General features: G+C 38.3%; 2 protein-coding genes across 4 annotated transcripts; both read right to left on the bottom strand.

The window, feature by feature from the left end:
• Window positions 1–597: 597 nt before the first annotated feature.
• LOC116322412 (C-C motif chemokine 5-like) lies at window positions 598–3,143 on the bottom strand. Its single transcript, XM_031742473.2, has 3 exons — window positions 2,985–3,143; window positions 1,896–2,019; window positions 598–1,766 (listed from the first exon to the last, which is right to left on the bottom strand). The coding sequence occupies exons 1-3, from the start codon at window positions 3,052–3,054 to the stop codon at window positions 1,685–1,687; spliced, it is 276 nt and encodes a 91-aa protein (XP_031598333.1). The 5' UTR covers window positions 3,055–3,143; the 3' UTR covers window positions 598–1,684.
• A 4,059-nt stretch (window positions 3,144–7,202) lies between these two features.
• Window positions 7,203–13,102, bottom strand: LOC116322411 (monocyte chemotactic protein 1B-like). Of its 3 annotated transcripts, none has more exons than XM_031742472.2 (5): window positions 13,084–13,102; window positions 11,156–11,273; window positions 7,960–8,198; window positions 7,740–7,866; window positions 7,203–7,617 (listed from the first exon to the last, which is right to left on the bottom strand). In XM_031742472.2, exons 3-5 carry the CDS (start codon window positions 8,021–8,023, stop codon window positions 7,521–7,523), a joined length of 288 nt encoding a protein of 95 aa, XP_031598332.1. In that variant the 5' UTR covers window positions 8,024–8,198; window positions 11,156–11,273; window positions 13,084–13,102; the 3' UTR covers window positions 7,203–7,520. The 3 variants fall into 3 exon arrangements, with proteins under 3 accessions (XP_031598332.1, XP_031598330.1, XP_031598331.1); XM_031742470.2 differs by lacking the exon at window positions 13,084–13,102 and adding an exon at window positions 11,782–11,977; XM_031742471.2 differs by lacking the exon at window positions 13,084–13,102 and adding an exon at window positions 11,588–11,719.
• Between the last annotated feature and the right edge of the window lie 1,117 nt (window positions 13,103–14,219).

Genomic DNA, 14,219 nt, shown 5'->3' with positions numbered 1-14,219 from the left:
ATGACCCATCACGACAGAACAGTTTTATTGTATTTTGCCGTTTTCACTGCCTTTGGCATTGTAAACCAACATGGGTTTTTACGTTCTTCTGTGTTAAGCACATTGAGTTGGCTTGTGATGAAATGTACTAGCTAAATAAAATTGCCATTGCCATAAAATAAACTATATACAAAGTGTCACTAAATACCAAGAGGTGCAGAAATCTCTGTATGTAGCACAGAGCCATGGCTCAGTGTCTGAGAGTGTCTCGATGAGTCCCACAGGCCTGAATATGCAGCGCTCACCACTAACAAGCACCGACATAAATACAACAAGCATACCTGAACTTCGGCGCAAGGCGAGAAATTCAGCACCCTTGTGATTGTTGTTATAAAGTTTTCCTAAAATGACAAACAATTTTTACTCGAATGTTTTCAGCAGCATTTTTATAGTTTAAAATTTGTTGTATTTTAAAGGAAAGTGAGCATATTTTAAAGTTTATGTAGGATATTTTATTGATTTTATTCACTATTCTGATGAATTCAAAGAGAAGCCCATGGCATAAAAGCACAGTTGATCATGTGATACACTGATACACTGTCAGACAGAGTCGATGAGTTTTGTGAAATGCAACTTTAATGAACAAAGAAAAACAATATACAGAGATATATAAATGCTTTCGACACACTGTATCTGCATAACAATGGCACGGTGAAAGTAAATGGTAAAATGACTGGAGAAATATATATATACATATACATATATATATATATGTATATATACATATATATATACATATATATATATATGTATATATACATATCAAATTCTGAGAATGCATTTAATGTGCGCACTATTTTTATCTGAATGTGGAAATCATGTAAACGTCTAAGGCATCAAAATAATTTAAAACTGTTTTTAATGATAACTCTCAGTTAGATATTAGCGGCAGGAAAATAGGGGCATATGTAAGGAGAGAAACAGGCGAGGGATGGATACCACAGTGGATCGAAGCTACAGTGAAACATGGTGGTGAGAAGATGGACTGATCTAAATTAGCTACACCCTGACTGAGGAGAAGCAGCCCTCCATTCTTCAGTGATGTCCTCCAGCAGTGATTTATATCTTTGTGGAGAACGATTCATATTGCAGCAGGATAACTGTTTGCGTTATCATGGATGAACTTTCCTTCATTGTTACTGTCACACTTCAACTTGAAGACTATCGTCGTCACATGAAGCTCTTGCAGGGATTATCTGGTTTAACAAGACTTGACATAGTCTCTGTTCTCAGGTCGGCAGGAATCAAAGTGACATAAATTAGCACATTTCTGTGCCTGCTACTTTTTTGTCCTGGTTAGGACTCAGAAACACTGCACTACAAAAAAAAAAAAAACCAAGTATTCAGGGAGAATTCATTAACTAAACAGGAACGACCCGAGTGAAATCCCTTTAAATTTCAATCTTTAAATCTTTAAAGTTCTGCTGCCAAAGTGAGTGAGAGACAAACAAATAACAAATACTCAAATTCCCTTTTCAGAGATGCTACTTTTTACTAAACTTATGCTGATAATTAAGCTGATAAATGCAAAATAAAAGTATCCTCACTTCAATAATAGTAAGACTACTTAAGCAGGCAAAGTACAAAGAGCTAAAACTCCAGCGCTATTTGCCGGTCATTGGGGTCATGGTAGATTCTTCATGTCTTAATTGTGGCGTTTGACGAACTCTTCCATTGCCCAGTCATCACTCTGTCTCACACAGTAATCGCCTCTGGGCGTGTTGATCCTGCAAAAAAATCCGTGTCATTATTTTGTTCTCATATCACAGATTTTATTCTTCATAGAAATGAAGGATAATACATTGCTTTGCAAATATTAGTGAGGGCACCACAGAGATGTTGAAGTACAAACTTACACAAAGGCTTCTGTTAAACATTTGCTGTGAGTTTTTCTGATGGAGAGGATGTGCACCTTTGGGATCCTTTTATCAAAGAATTTAAAACAGCAAAGATCAGGTGGCACTAAACCCATTCCAGAAGCTGTAAGAGACAAACACAGGGTATGTTTTAGTGCTACGACTCTATGTTGCAACTTCTTTTCAATTTATATCTAAACAAAACTTACAGTTTGAAGGCTCATATTCTATGTCCTAGTGTTTTTAAACTGGGTAAGGCTTCTTTATTCAGTTTGCTGCTTTTTCTGTTGCACAGATACTAGTGTGTAAGCATGTAAAGTAAAATTATATATAGTAATTTAAAATATTAAATGACAGTAGATGCATGGAATGCAGAAGAGCAGAAAGTGCAAATGTTTGTCTGATGAATTTTTGTTTCTCAGGCTGTAAATCGCCTGGATTGATACGCGATAACACATTTTTTTAGGTGCTACAGGGAAACTTGAGATCAGTATTGTTCTTTATGAATATGAATGAGTTTGATGGCCCAGCTGTTGCACTTGTGTTTGAACAAAGATTAAACTGCAGCTAACAAACTCTCCTTTTTAATATAATTTAAAATGTAAATATTTTTTGTATTATTTTTATGTGACAGAAGATTTTAAAAGAAAATGGTTAAATGCATTTTAGCTTATGCTAATGATACCTTTTTACACTTGGACAGTAATATTAAATAGCACACAATATTTGAGGGCAAAGTTAGGTGCTGGATATTTAAATAACCTTTTGAAACTTCACCATCCAACCAAAATTGTAAAATTTGTATATATGCTTATACATAGCTTCATATTTATAAATATAATTGTATACACATGCACACACAAATATACGTAATACAGTCCTGGTAGAGGATCCGACCACCACAGCGCTGCAAGAGGGGAATTTTTAAAATATAGATACATAAAAATCTTTCAATCATTTGTCATTTCCCTGATATAATAATTAGTTTCATTTTTGCTTTAATCACTAAAATACAGAAAAATGCAGAATTTCACATTCACAGTAGAAATTCCCTCCAGTGTGAAGCAGGAAGTAGACTAACAGACTTACGTGAGGCGTCGCAGTAGTAAACAGTGAACAGCACGAGCAGCAGTCCCACGGTCAGGCTGAGAGTCTTCATGTTGACTTCGCTGTAGACCTGATGATGCTGGTGTTTCAGATGTTATCTGAAGTGAATTGTCCTGCTTCACTCGGCTTAAGTCTGACATGCTCACATGTCCTCATCTGCATATTCAAAGCCGTTCTAAGAAAAGTGGAAAAAAAAATATAAAACAAATATAAGGCAACAGGAAGTTTGAGGGGCTCACCGCCACTCTGATTGTGTGATAAAACAAGGTCAGACAAACCACTCATTCTGCAAAGCGTTTGCATTGTCTTTACAACATACATAGTCATAATGTTTCCACCATTAAACCTCTAATGTTTCATAACTGTCACCAATAGTCCTTAATCATCACTTTCTGCAACATGCTATATGCAGGTTACAGTGATGGTCTGGGAAGAATCAGGCAACGCATACAAGCAGCTGCCCACAAAATATATTTACACAAATATTTTTTCTATTACCAAGCAGTTTTTCATACAATGATATGATGCATATGAGATGCATGGAGATTCAGCAACAAAGGCATTCTAGCTCAAATTAGACACATACAGTCCCTAAAGACATGCAGTGTAAACATTTTATTCTTTTCTCTTTTTTTGAGACCACAGTGATCTCTAACCCTAACCAAGAAACCATATCAAAGGATGGCCAGCCAGATGCCCACCCTGCATGTGGTTCTGGGGGTTTACTCATGTTCACATGGCAGTATCACAATTTTTATTTTTATCTTTTATTCATCTCTCTATTTGTTTAGAAGCAATTTATTTGCAACATGTAAAATGTCTACCTTTTGTCCACTTTCCTGCCCTTTTTGTGCAAAACCTTTTTCCCATTACTCATTAATCTCCTTAGTCTGTCTTGTTATAGTTGCAATTCAGTAATCTCATCTTTGCAGTTATTATTCTGTGTATGGACCTTTTACCTGATTTTTTACCTTACTTTTTTGTCAGCTCTTTGCTCTAACATTATCACCTGCTAATGTCTTGATCTGTGTCTTGGGTTAAAGATTTGGAATTTTGGAGAAAATTTTTGTCCTGCAATTGGATTCTTCCTATGTTCCATTATGGAAAGATGGTGGTTTTGATTCAAATAAACCTTTTGACAGTATTAACATGTTAGAGGCTTCTTCTCCATTATCTGGGTCACTAGGGTGATGTGACCTGCTCCCCTGCTCTTTACATTTTGATTTCCTGAAGGGGAGCGGCAGAAGAGCATAAAAGGCAAATTTCAACCGCTGGTTTAAGCAAATTTCAAGTCAGTTCATTTAAGTAAGATGGCTTGCTGAAGTTCAAACTGAGCATCAGAATGGAGAAAAAACTTGACTTTAACAACTTTGAAAGTGGCCTGGTTGTTGGTGTCAGACAGGTCTGAGGGTTTCAGAAACTGCTGATCTGCTTTTTCCCACACAACCGTCTCTGGGGTTTACAGAGAATTCTCCGAAAAAATAAAATATTCAGTGAGCAGCAGTTTTGTGGGAGAATATGCTTTAATAGATCCTGAAGGTCAGAACAAAATGGTCAAATTGCTTCAACTAATAGGAAAGCAACAGTAACTCAAAGGACCACTCGTTACATCGTTACCAATGTACGTAGAAGAGCATCTCTCAATCAAAAGAGATGAGTGAAAATTTGTTACCTGGTCTGATGAGTCTCAGTCTCTGCTGTGACAATCAGATGGTAGGGTCAGAATTTGGTGTAAGCAGCATGTAAGCATGGCTCTATCCTGCCTGATATCAGTGGCTCAGGCTGCTGCTGGTGTAACAGTGTGGGGGATATTTTCTTGGCACACTTTGGGCCCCACTTTGGCTACTAACTGAGCATCTTTTAAACACCACAGCCTACCTGAACATGGGATGTGATGGAACAAATGAGTCACATCATGGATGTGCAGCTGATCAGCTGTGTGATGCTCTGATGTCAACACGGACCAAATTGTCTGAGAAACGTTTACTGCAGTTTCCTAAATATATGACAGGAAAAATCACAGAAACTCTGAGAGCAAAAGGTGGTAGGAGTAGCATATAACTAATGAACTGTCTAGGGAGTGTATGTTGATTAAAAGGATTCATGCTAAACACTAAAAACCAATGTAACATCAGTGAGAATCCAGTTTAGTTGTATGAACATATGGTTATGAAGAGACTTTATTGAAATCTTTTTCCTGTGTTTCTACTGCTGCAGAGAATATTCAGACTACCAGCGAGTCACAGGGCACATGTCCGATCAAACTAGAGTTGCTGTACTCTGAAGTATGGTATCTAACCAGATGCTTCCTCTGGATGGCATTACCTTGGCCTCCAGTAACACTGTGGGTAAACTTGGAGTCATTTTTGACCAGGATATGTCCTTCAATGCGCATAATAAACAAATATGTAAGACTGCTTTCTTCCATTTGTGCAATATCTAAAATTATCTTTAATATTAGAAATATCCTGTCTCAGAGTGACACTGAAAAACTAGTTTGTGCATTTATTACTTCTAGGCTGGACTACTGTAATTCATTATTATCACGAAGTCCTAAAAACTCTTGAAAAGCCTTCACTTAATCCAAAATGGTGCAGCAAGAGTCCTGACAGGGACTAGAAAGAGAGAGCAGATTTCTCCTGTATTGGCTTCCCTTCACTCCCTGAGCCTGGTTCTGCTGTAGGTTTCTTCTTGTTAAAAGGGAATTTTTCCTTTCCACTGTTACACCTTGAGGCAACTCTTGTTGTGATTTGGCATTTTAAATAAAATGTAACTGATTTTTATCCATATTTCGTATAGAGAACACCTTCTATTCATTTCCAGATTGATATTCCTGAAATCTGCTAGAGGACTTTGATTGAATCACGGTACAAAATGTCGTTTAGAAAGCAAGAGCTTTTGATTCACAGAGATTATTTGTACATACACCTCATTATCTGAAACCCTCTTCTTGGTAAGCACAGTCCCTTTATGTAGACTTTCAATATATATATGACAAATAAACCTTATCTCGCCTGAAAAAAATTCATGCTAAGTGTCATAAGCCGTTAACTGATTGAACTTTTTTAATTACGTAAGTGTAAAATTTTCTTAATCTTATAAGCGACCTAGATTGGGGTGGTGGGTGTCATTGTTGCCCAGCTGCTTGCAGTAAATTGTGTTTGAAGATTGAACCGATAATGCTGCGTGTTGCACCGCAGGTCTGCAGCCTGTGTTGATGCTATCAGTGAAGACTGAACTCTAGCCATCGCTGAGGGGTGGTCACACACACACAGAGACAACGGATGACTTAAGATAAGTACACGTTCACACAGAAACAAGCGTAAGAGCTAAAACCTCACAGATGTTATCACAATGACAGATCAGCTTGTGGTTTAACTACGTTCCGATAAATGCCGACTGGTGCAGGTCGTCTTTGTTCGTTTCAGATTAAATCCCCCTACATGCTTTCTAATGTGCTTACGAATGTCAGTGTACCCCAGAATTACACATGAGTCACAGCATACTTGCCAGTAAAATGAGCTATTATAGATTTCTTTAAAAGGTGACTGTGAGGCCTGTGACACACACCAGCAGTCACTGTTGGGTTCATGATCTTTTTATCTTTCTTCAGCTGTTTTTAGTCCGTGGTTTTAATGTAAAGATTTTACTTGGTGTCAAAACAAAGAATCCTCACAGGTGTAAAAATTACAGTTTCACAAGCTGAAATGTACTGAAATAACTTTGGATGCAATGTTTACAGTCGTGCCTAAAACAATGGAGTGAACCTCATGAGGTTAGTAGATTTATACACTGTGTATTGTATGGCATTATTAGACTAATACAAAAGCATTAATTGATTGATTGAGTCAACTGAATTTTGCTCCTTCAGCTGGAGCACGTTTTGATCATTTTGTATACAATTAGGGAATTCAGTCAATTTGTGGCCAAAAATTGGGTCCCCGGTTGAATCAGCACATGCAACCATCTTTTCATAGAAGTTGCTCTCACGTCTGCTGGTGACACTACTCAAACCTGCTGAAACGTGGGCTTGTTTTAAAAATACACCAAGGCAGAAGTGGCGCTGCACCAACCTAGTTTAAAAGGTAATTCAGTTCTAGTTTTTGCTGTTTCTCTGGTTATTATCTCTGAATACCTTTTATCATTTTTACAGATTCAAAGAGTTGTTCAAATGAAAACAAGAGACTGAGAAACACTGGATTACAGTTTTTTTAAGATCTGTATTTAATGAGTTTATAAAGATCTTTTTACAGCTTTGAGCTTGAGGCAGCAGAGTAAAAAGCACTTTTGTATTATTATTTCTTTACAGTTCTTCCCCTGCACAAAACATACCTAACGCACATCTGATCACTCACGTAACCATCTAACAGTCTTTTCAGAGAACTTGCATGCATTTTTTTGTTTATTTTTAAGCCAGTTTTATAAAAATACAAATACGAAGCTAAGCCATAAGGCCTTAAAAAAGCAGTCAATTATTAACTGAAGCCGATAGCTGATAGCTGAAGATCTTCGTGGTGGCTAGCTGCTGCCTTCAGTGTTGTGGAGCCGATACATGTCCTGAGCCCACTGGAAGCTCTGAGTGTAGCAGATCTTTTTTCCTCTGACAGTGTGGACTCTGCAAAACATGCACACAAAAATCGTTTTATTCACACTGCTTTGATTGAGATCTTGCAGAAGGCCTGTCTAAACTTCACATATCCATTTTTATACTTTATTCATTGAAAATATCAAACTTACATGTATGCCTTCTTGGGACAGGAGCTGTGCGTATGGGTGATGAAGGACACCAACTTCACCGGTATTGCATTCATTTTAAAGTTGAAGCAGCAGGTTCCAGGAGCTGTGCTGAACTTTACGCCTTTCGCTGAGAGCAAGGTAAAAAAATTAAGTCAGTATCAACATGTCAGCTATAAATTTTCAAACAAATGCAAGGAGTCATAAAGGGATAAACACTCACGGATGGCATCACAGCAGCAGGCTGCGAGCAGCAGCAGTCCCAGAGAGAAGCAGAGAGTCTTCATGATGCTGAGAGCGGAGGGATGAGGAGGATCTTCTTCGTCGTGTTTTTATCTGATGTTGACCAGCCGTGCATCCAATATAAATCCTATGCCTTTTCTATCTCTGTGATGTCAACCTTTCCGCCCCAAACTCAGAAATCCCCGACACGAAAGCACACTCAAACCACCGCTCGTGCAACTGCGGAAGAAAGTTAGAGTAAGGGGACATTTGACAGATTAGAATCAGCGGAAGTGGGGGAGAGTGTAATCAGTGTTTATATCTGCACAGGTTACCTCTAGTTTTCAGGTTCTTTTACGGGGTTTTAATAGACAAAGGAAACTGATCGCAATCATGCCTGACATTTTGTGTGTGGTTTTCACAAAATTAGTTGTGTTTCCCCAAGCAGATGGGGAATAGACTGACTCACCACCCAAATGCAGAATTGTAAGTCCTTGAGTACCCATCACTAGGCCTGGCTGGAGGTCAAAAAACTCCTGCTGCTTCTACCACAAAGCTTAAAATTTGAGATGTATTATGCTTATCACAATTACTCAGCATGTACTGATCTTACTGAACCTGATAAGAACTTACTTAACTGTAGTTGTACCAAATTTAGAGCTACACAAGTGAAAGTGGGCAACTGATTATTCCACTGAAATTCTGAGGAAAAAGAAAGAAAGAAAATTATTTGATTGCCGGATAAATTTGTAGGTTTGCTCACTTGAAATGAAAAGTCTCTGATTTTTGTGATAGTTTCATCTTAATGGAGAGAGACAATTAACTGAAAATAAATAAACAAACACACATTACAAAAAAGTTCTAAACTGGTTTGCACTATCACACTGAGTGAAATTTGAGTATTTGATCCATTACAGCCCAGCCACAATTCTGACTCCCACAGACTGGCTCTGTGCACATGTGAGAGAGGTCATGAGGTCAAGAGGTCTATATTAATGAATTTACTGGCTAATAGGGAGTGGCTACGGGCAGTGTCCTTATTATGCCTCTGTACAGTTTAAAGGGGATAGTTATGTAGAAAAAAATCCCTCCATGGACAGATTTTGTGAATTTTGTTACCAAGCTTTAAACTTTCATTTCTGCTGTTAAGGTGGTTATTTCCATTTGCAAGTCTTTGGGGACTGAATCATAGAAACAACCTCGTGTAATTACTCAAGGCAGTGCAGTCTGAATGAAGCATTGGCTTCATTTCCAGCTCCAGTGATTGTGCTGCGAGATACAGTTAACTTTGCTGACATAGGGAGGGAAATATACATTAAGGTTATGTACACAGATCCTATAATATCAACTAAATATTAACTGCAGAACAAGAAACGATAAATGAGACTTCAGAGGTCAAATCTCTGTGTCCCAGAATGCTGAATTTATTGCAGTTGTGGATTAGACTGTCTTGGTCCTACAGGCAGAAATATTTGGTTTAGATTTCTACTTCAGTGATGTTGCCACAGAGAACTGGAAAAAACAACACTCGAGAGTTTTCTAAGAAACTGTGCTGTTTTTACTGTGCAGTTCCACCACATTTTCACTTTGTACTTTGTAGGCAGAGAGCTTTGAAGTTTTCATAACATGACTATTTTCAGATATAGAACTTCTTTTCTGTTGGGTAAACTAATCGTTCTATCTCCTTGTGTAAAAAGTCAAAGTTCATGGTTTCTTAGCTAAAAAATTTCATCCAAGGACTTTACAAACAAAGAATGGCAGCTAAAGTTTCTACCTCCTCCAGGGTGAACTACGTTACAAGCACATCGTGACTCAGTTCTCATCTCTATGCAAATGTTTCGTGGTGCAGACTGAAGTGATGGAGATTTCATGATGTTCCCAAGATCTTATCAGTGCTGCTTTTAGATGTGTACAAAAACCCAGGTTACAGATGCACCCGTAACCTATTTAGATGCATTTGATGCACGTACTTTCAACTGTGCCAGTTTGCAGACCTCAAGTTAAGAAACACGTGTTGCCATTAAACACATGCATGTGACACAAAAGACTAAAATATAACAAAACGTACTGTTAAAAAGAAAATGTATAGAGTTTTAATGACGTGTAGACAAAATACCTACGCATCAACAGTTTGAAACCACTGTTTCCCATTTTCTTGTCCAGATATAAAGCTAGCTGAAGAATTTTGGGGGGGTTGTTTTGTTTTTTGAGATAAAAGAGTGCACTTAAATGTCAGTGGTTTCTGATGCATCACTTGTACTTATTATAGAAAGGACAAAGGATTCTTAGAGGGAACCCCACAACAGAAAAGCAGAGGATGGATGAGTAAAATTCATCCAGTGCAGTGCCAATACAGACATACAAAAATGGATCTGAGGGTGTTCCCTGTTATGAAAGGTGTTTTTTGTATGTATGTATTATTTCTTTGAACGACAATGCCTTGATTCCCTTATCAAATCTCATTGGCTTTACTTTGATAGTCACCACCGTCTCTTGGCAGCATATAAACCACATTACATTCATGCAACCTTTTGTGCAGATCAACAAAACATTGGAGACTTTTTCAGCACTCTGTCTTTGCACTCACTAATCCTGCCATCTAACTTTATGTCGTCTGGCACTTCATGTGGCTCTTAAATGCTCCCATCTTACAGTAAGACCACCTTCAGATGATTATGGGATATTAATGAGGGAAGACACTTTATCAACTGAGTTTTACATACGGGATTAACATAATTCCCAAATTATGAAGCTGATATTGTGATAATGTAAAAAAAAAAGAAAGAAAGAAAGAAATCAGCATAAAATAAATGTTTTCTATATTCTGCAGCTGTAATTAAGCAGGTAAAGAATGAAGGGGTTAAAATTTCAGCAACAGTTTACAAAGTAACTTGAAATTGACTGATGAATTTTGGCTTGTGACATTCATTGGCATCATTGGTTCAATTTTCACTCTCTCTTGTTTGACACATTGTTCCATTGCCCACTCTGCAGTCTGGTTCACACAGAAACAGACTGTCTTGATCGTGTCTTGATCGTGCAGTAAAGTCTGTATCATTTTTTGGTTCTTGTATTCCCATATTTTACTGCTAATAGCAGAGTTATGGCTTCAATGTGGACGATCATACATTGCTTATACATGACTTCTTGGCAAACATTAGTGATCGAATCAAAGAGACAGTGAAAGACAAACTTACACAAATGCTGGTGTGGAGCATTGACTGTGAGTTTTCACGATGGAGACGATGTTCGCCTTTGGGATCCGTTTGTCAAAGAAGTGAAAACAGCAAAAGTCAGGTGAAATCACTGCCTTAGCTGTAACAGAAAAACAGGGATTACTCAGTGCTGCAGCTGCTTCTAATGACTTCTCCAACATACCAGATATAATTAAGGTTAACACTCATTCAGGCAACAAAAATACAATTTGTTATATCTTAATGAAAAACACAGTTTGAAGGATCCTATTTTATGTCTTGGAGCAAGATTATTAAGCAAAGACATAAAAGATAGAGACAGAAGATAGAAAAACAAATTTAAGGAAAACAATCTGTCTCAGTGAAGGACATGCCGGACATGTGACCACACTTTCCACAAGGATTCAATCCGACTTTGAAGAGTGAGAAAATTACCGTGAAGAACTTAAGATCAACACTGGTCTTCATGACCATGAACTTATATGAGTTTGATATCCTCCCCCGTCTCACTCTCCATGTGAATGAAGAGAAAGACAGAAAATTCAAAGAACTAGTCTAACACAAGTGCAAGTAGCAGACTTGCAGGCATCACTGTGGTAAACAGCAAACAGTACAAGCAGCAGTCCCACCGTCAGGCTGAGAGTCTTCATGCTGACTTCACTGTAGACCTGATGATGCTGATGTTTCAGAAGATTTCTCAAGCGACCAGTTGATCACCCTGCCTAAGTCACATTCCAATCTGCATATTCAAACTGGAACTTCACGGTCTCAAAATATCTGATAGAACAAGCCCAAACAATCAACTGTCTGTGTCTGTATGTCCTTCAAATTCCAATGTGTGATATGGCTCCTGCACTGTGTCCTGACAGAAAAAGCTACATTTCCTTTTCCCTCCCTCCAGGACGTCTACTGCACCCACCTCACCCAAAAAGCCCTCTGCATTACAGGTGACTCCACTCATACGTCCAACAACTTTTTCAGTTTGCTGCCATCGGGAAGGAGACTGAAGAGCCTCCGGGCTAGAACCGGCAGACTGAGAGACAGCTTCATACATCAGGCTGTCAGGATGCTGAATTCTCTCCCTGCTCTGTCCCTCTCGACTCTCATGAACTCCAGACCTGCATTCACCTCTTCCCTCTGAACCCCCCAGACATAAGAAACCCTGAACCTTCACTATCGCCCTTCACTGATTCCCTCACCACACTTGCACACAAACTCTTACCCACAAACACTGGGACTGTGTTGAACACTGATGTTTATATAAGATTGTATTGTACATGAGATTTTGATCTTTTTATCTTCCTGTTGTTTTAGTGTAACTCTGAGGGCCGTGGCAGGACTGCAGTTTCATATTCCTGTGTATGATCTGTACATATGGTTTTTGACAATAAAGCTGACTTTGACTTCTTCAGTACTTTAGTCTTGCTAGCTGAACAGAACTGGAGTGAGCAACAAAAAAAGAGTAGTGCTTTTTTTTTATGTTAAAAAAAAGTTTTCAAAAAGTGGCAGGTAAAAAGTTGGCTTCCTGCATTTGGATCCTCATCCTTACTCTCCATCCACCCTGAAAATTAACTGTTTAGGAATATTTCTGGTCAGAAGTAATTAGACCAACTAACTGTAAATATTAAGCTTCCCTTTAATCCTTTGAGGAAAATGTCTACCTGGACGCTAGCCCTTTATTGACCAACCCTTTATATTTAGCTGTAAAATGGGCCCACCGATGGGCCCATGGTCAATGTAGGGCTAGAACCCGTGCACATCAACAAATGCTGCGTTTCCTCCCTTCAGGTGCTCTGCTAGGCCATTACCGCAGCCACCTCCAGTTTCTACTTTAACCTTGCCTGGGTGTCCTTGTTAGACTTTCTATCACAAAGAAGTTTAAAATGAAAAAAACAAAACCTTTGCTAGAATGAAAATGAAAAATAAAATACCTCAGTAGAGCTTCAAATTCATGATATTTTGCTTCTGAGCCCATTTCTGCTCCTCCTGACCTCACTGACTTCACACTCAAATTCAGTTCCCTGGGTTTATGCTGCAGACATCGGGGACAAGGAAGTGATATTTATAACAATGCATTGCATTCATCATGCAGCAAAAGACACAGAAATTCAATTTAAATAAATGTAAGTAGCTTAAAAGGTTTGTTTTTTTTTTAAAAACAAAGTCTGTCTACACTCATATAAGTTATTTGTTTATAACCACATATTGTATCAGATTAGTTTTTACAATAAAAAATATCCAATTCCTTCATTGTAATATGCTCATGTATATTTCTCACTGTGTAAGAGATGGTCTGACTGGACCTACATGGAAAGGTCAACGTTTGTCCGTCTGTGGTTTGGTTTTTCATTCCACAATCAGTTTTGAGGTGGGAGGAAATGAATGTAACTCACTGTCTGTGGTTGGAAACGTGCGCTGTGAGTGCGCAGGAACTGTCTACAAAGTGTAAGTGTGGAAAAACATACATTTGAAGCAGTGTCAGCAGAATCATTTCACACGTCACTGGTTTGCTATTGGCTCTTGGAGCAAGTTACTTTACAAGGGGAAAAAGAGCTTTTCACTATAGAGGAAAACTTCAACTGACTGTCGCCAAAATAACTTCACCCAAGTACAACATTTCCCTTTTAAATCCAGTCATACTGAACTGCTGAGGAGAAATAATTTAGCAACTTCAACTAATTTACATTATTATCAACTTTATAAGATACATCTTCACCATTTGCTGATTCAACATATGGTTTAAAGTGGAAATTGGTAGTTAGAGTAGTAGAAATCCCAAGTTCTGGTGTAGCAGGGCAGGGTGGACCTAAGGCTCCGTTAGAAATAAGTCCCATGATTTCTATGGTCTGCTGCTCTGAGGTGTGGTGCGTTTTGTGGATTTGAACCATCAAGGGTGGAGTTTAGCAAACAGCATCTGACTTTGAAGCTTGCTGACTTTGCACACAAATATGATTCTAAGCAATTTCTCCTTTGCAAGTTATACTTCTACGCCATCATTTCAATTCAGAGTTTTTTGTCTATGCCCATTTTAACTTTCACTACCGTCGAGCGTTTGTGAGATGTAACG

The sequence above is a fragment of the Oreochromis aureus genome, linkage group 7 (assembly GCF_013358895.1).
Source record: "Oreochromis aureus strain Israel breed Guangdong linkage group 7, ZZ_aureus, whole genome shotgun sequence".
NCBI lineage: Eukaryota > Metazoa > Chordata > Actinopteri > Cichliformes > Cichlidae > Oreochromis > Oreochromis aureus.
The sequence above is the reverse complement of the archived record's forward strand: the minus strand, read 5'-3'. Positions and strand labels throughout refer to the sequence as shown.

Bases quoted from the DNA above. Each gene is read 5' to 3' on its own strand.
- LOC116322412 (XM_031742473.2), bottom strand. From the start codon at position 3,054: ATGAAGACTCTCAGCCTGACCGTGGGACTGCTGCTCGTGCTGTTCACT. The intron at 2,020-2,984 runs GTAAGTCTGTTA...TGTCTCTTACAG, and splicing joins TTACTACTGCGACGCCTCAC to CTTCTGGAATGGGTTTAGTG. The intron at 1,767-1,895 runs GTAAGTTTGTAC...ATTTTTTTGCAG, and splicing joins TGTTTAACAGAAGCCTTTGT to GATCAACACGCCCAGAGGCG.
- LOC116322411 (XM_031742472.2), bottom strand. From the start codon at position 8,023: ATGAAGACTCTCTGCTTCTCTCTGGGACTGCTGCTGCTCGCAGCCTGC. The intron at 7,867-7,959 runs GTGAGTGTTTAT...CCTTGCTCTCAG, and splicing joins CTGCTGCTGTGATGCCATCC to CGAAAGGCGTAAAGTTCAGC. The intron at 7,618-7,739 runs GTAAGTTTGATA...CATGTTTTGCAG, and splicing joins TGTCCCAAGAAGGCATACAT to AGTCCACACTGTCAGAGGAA.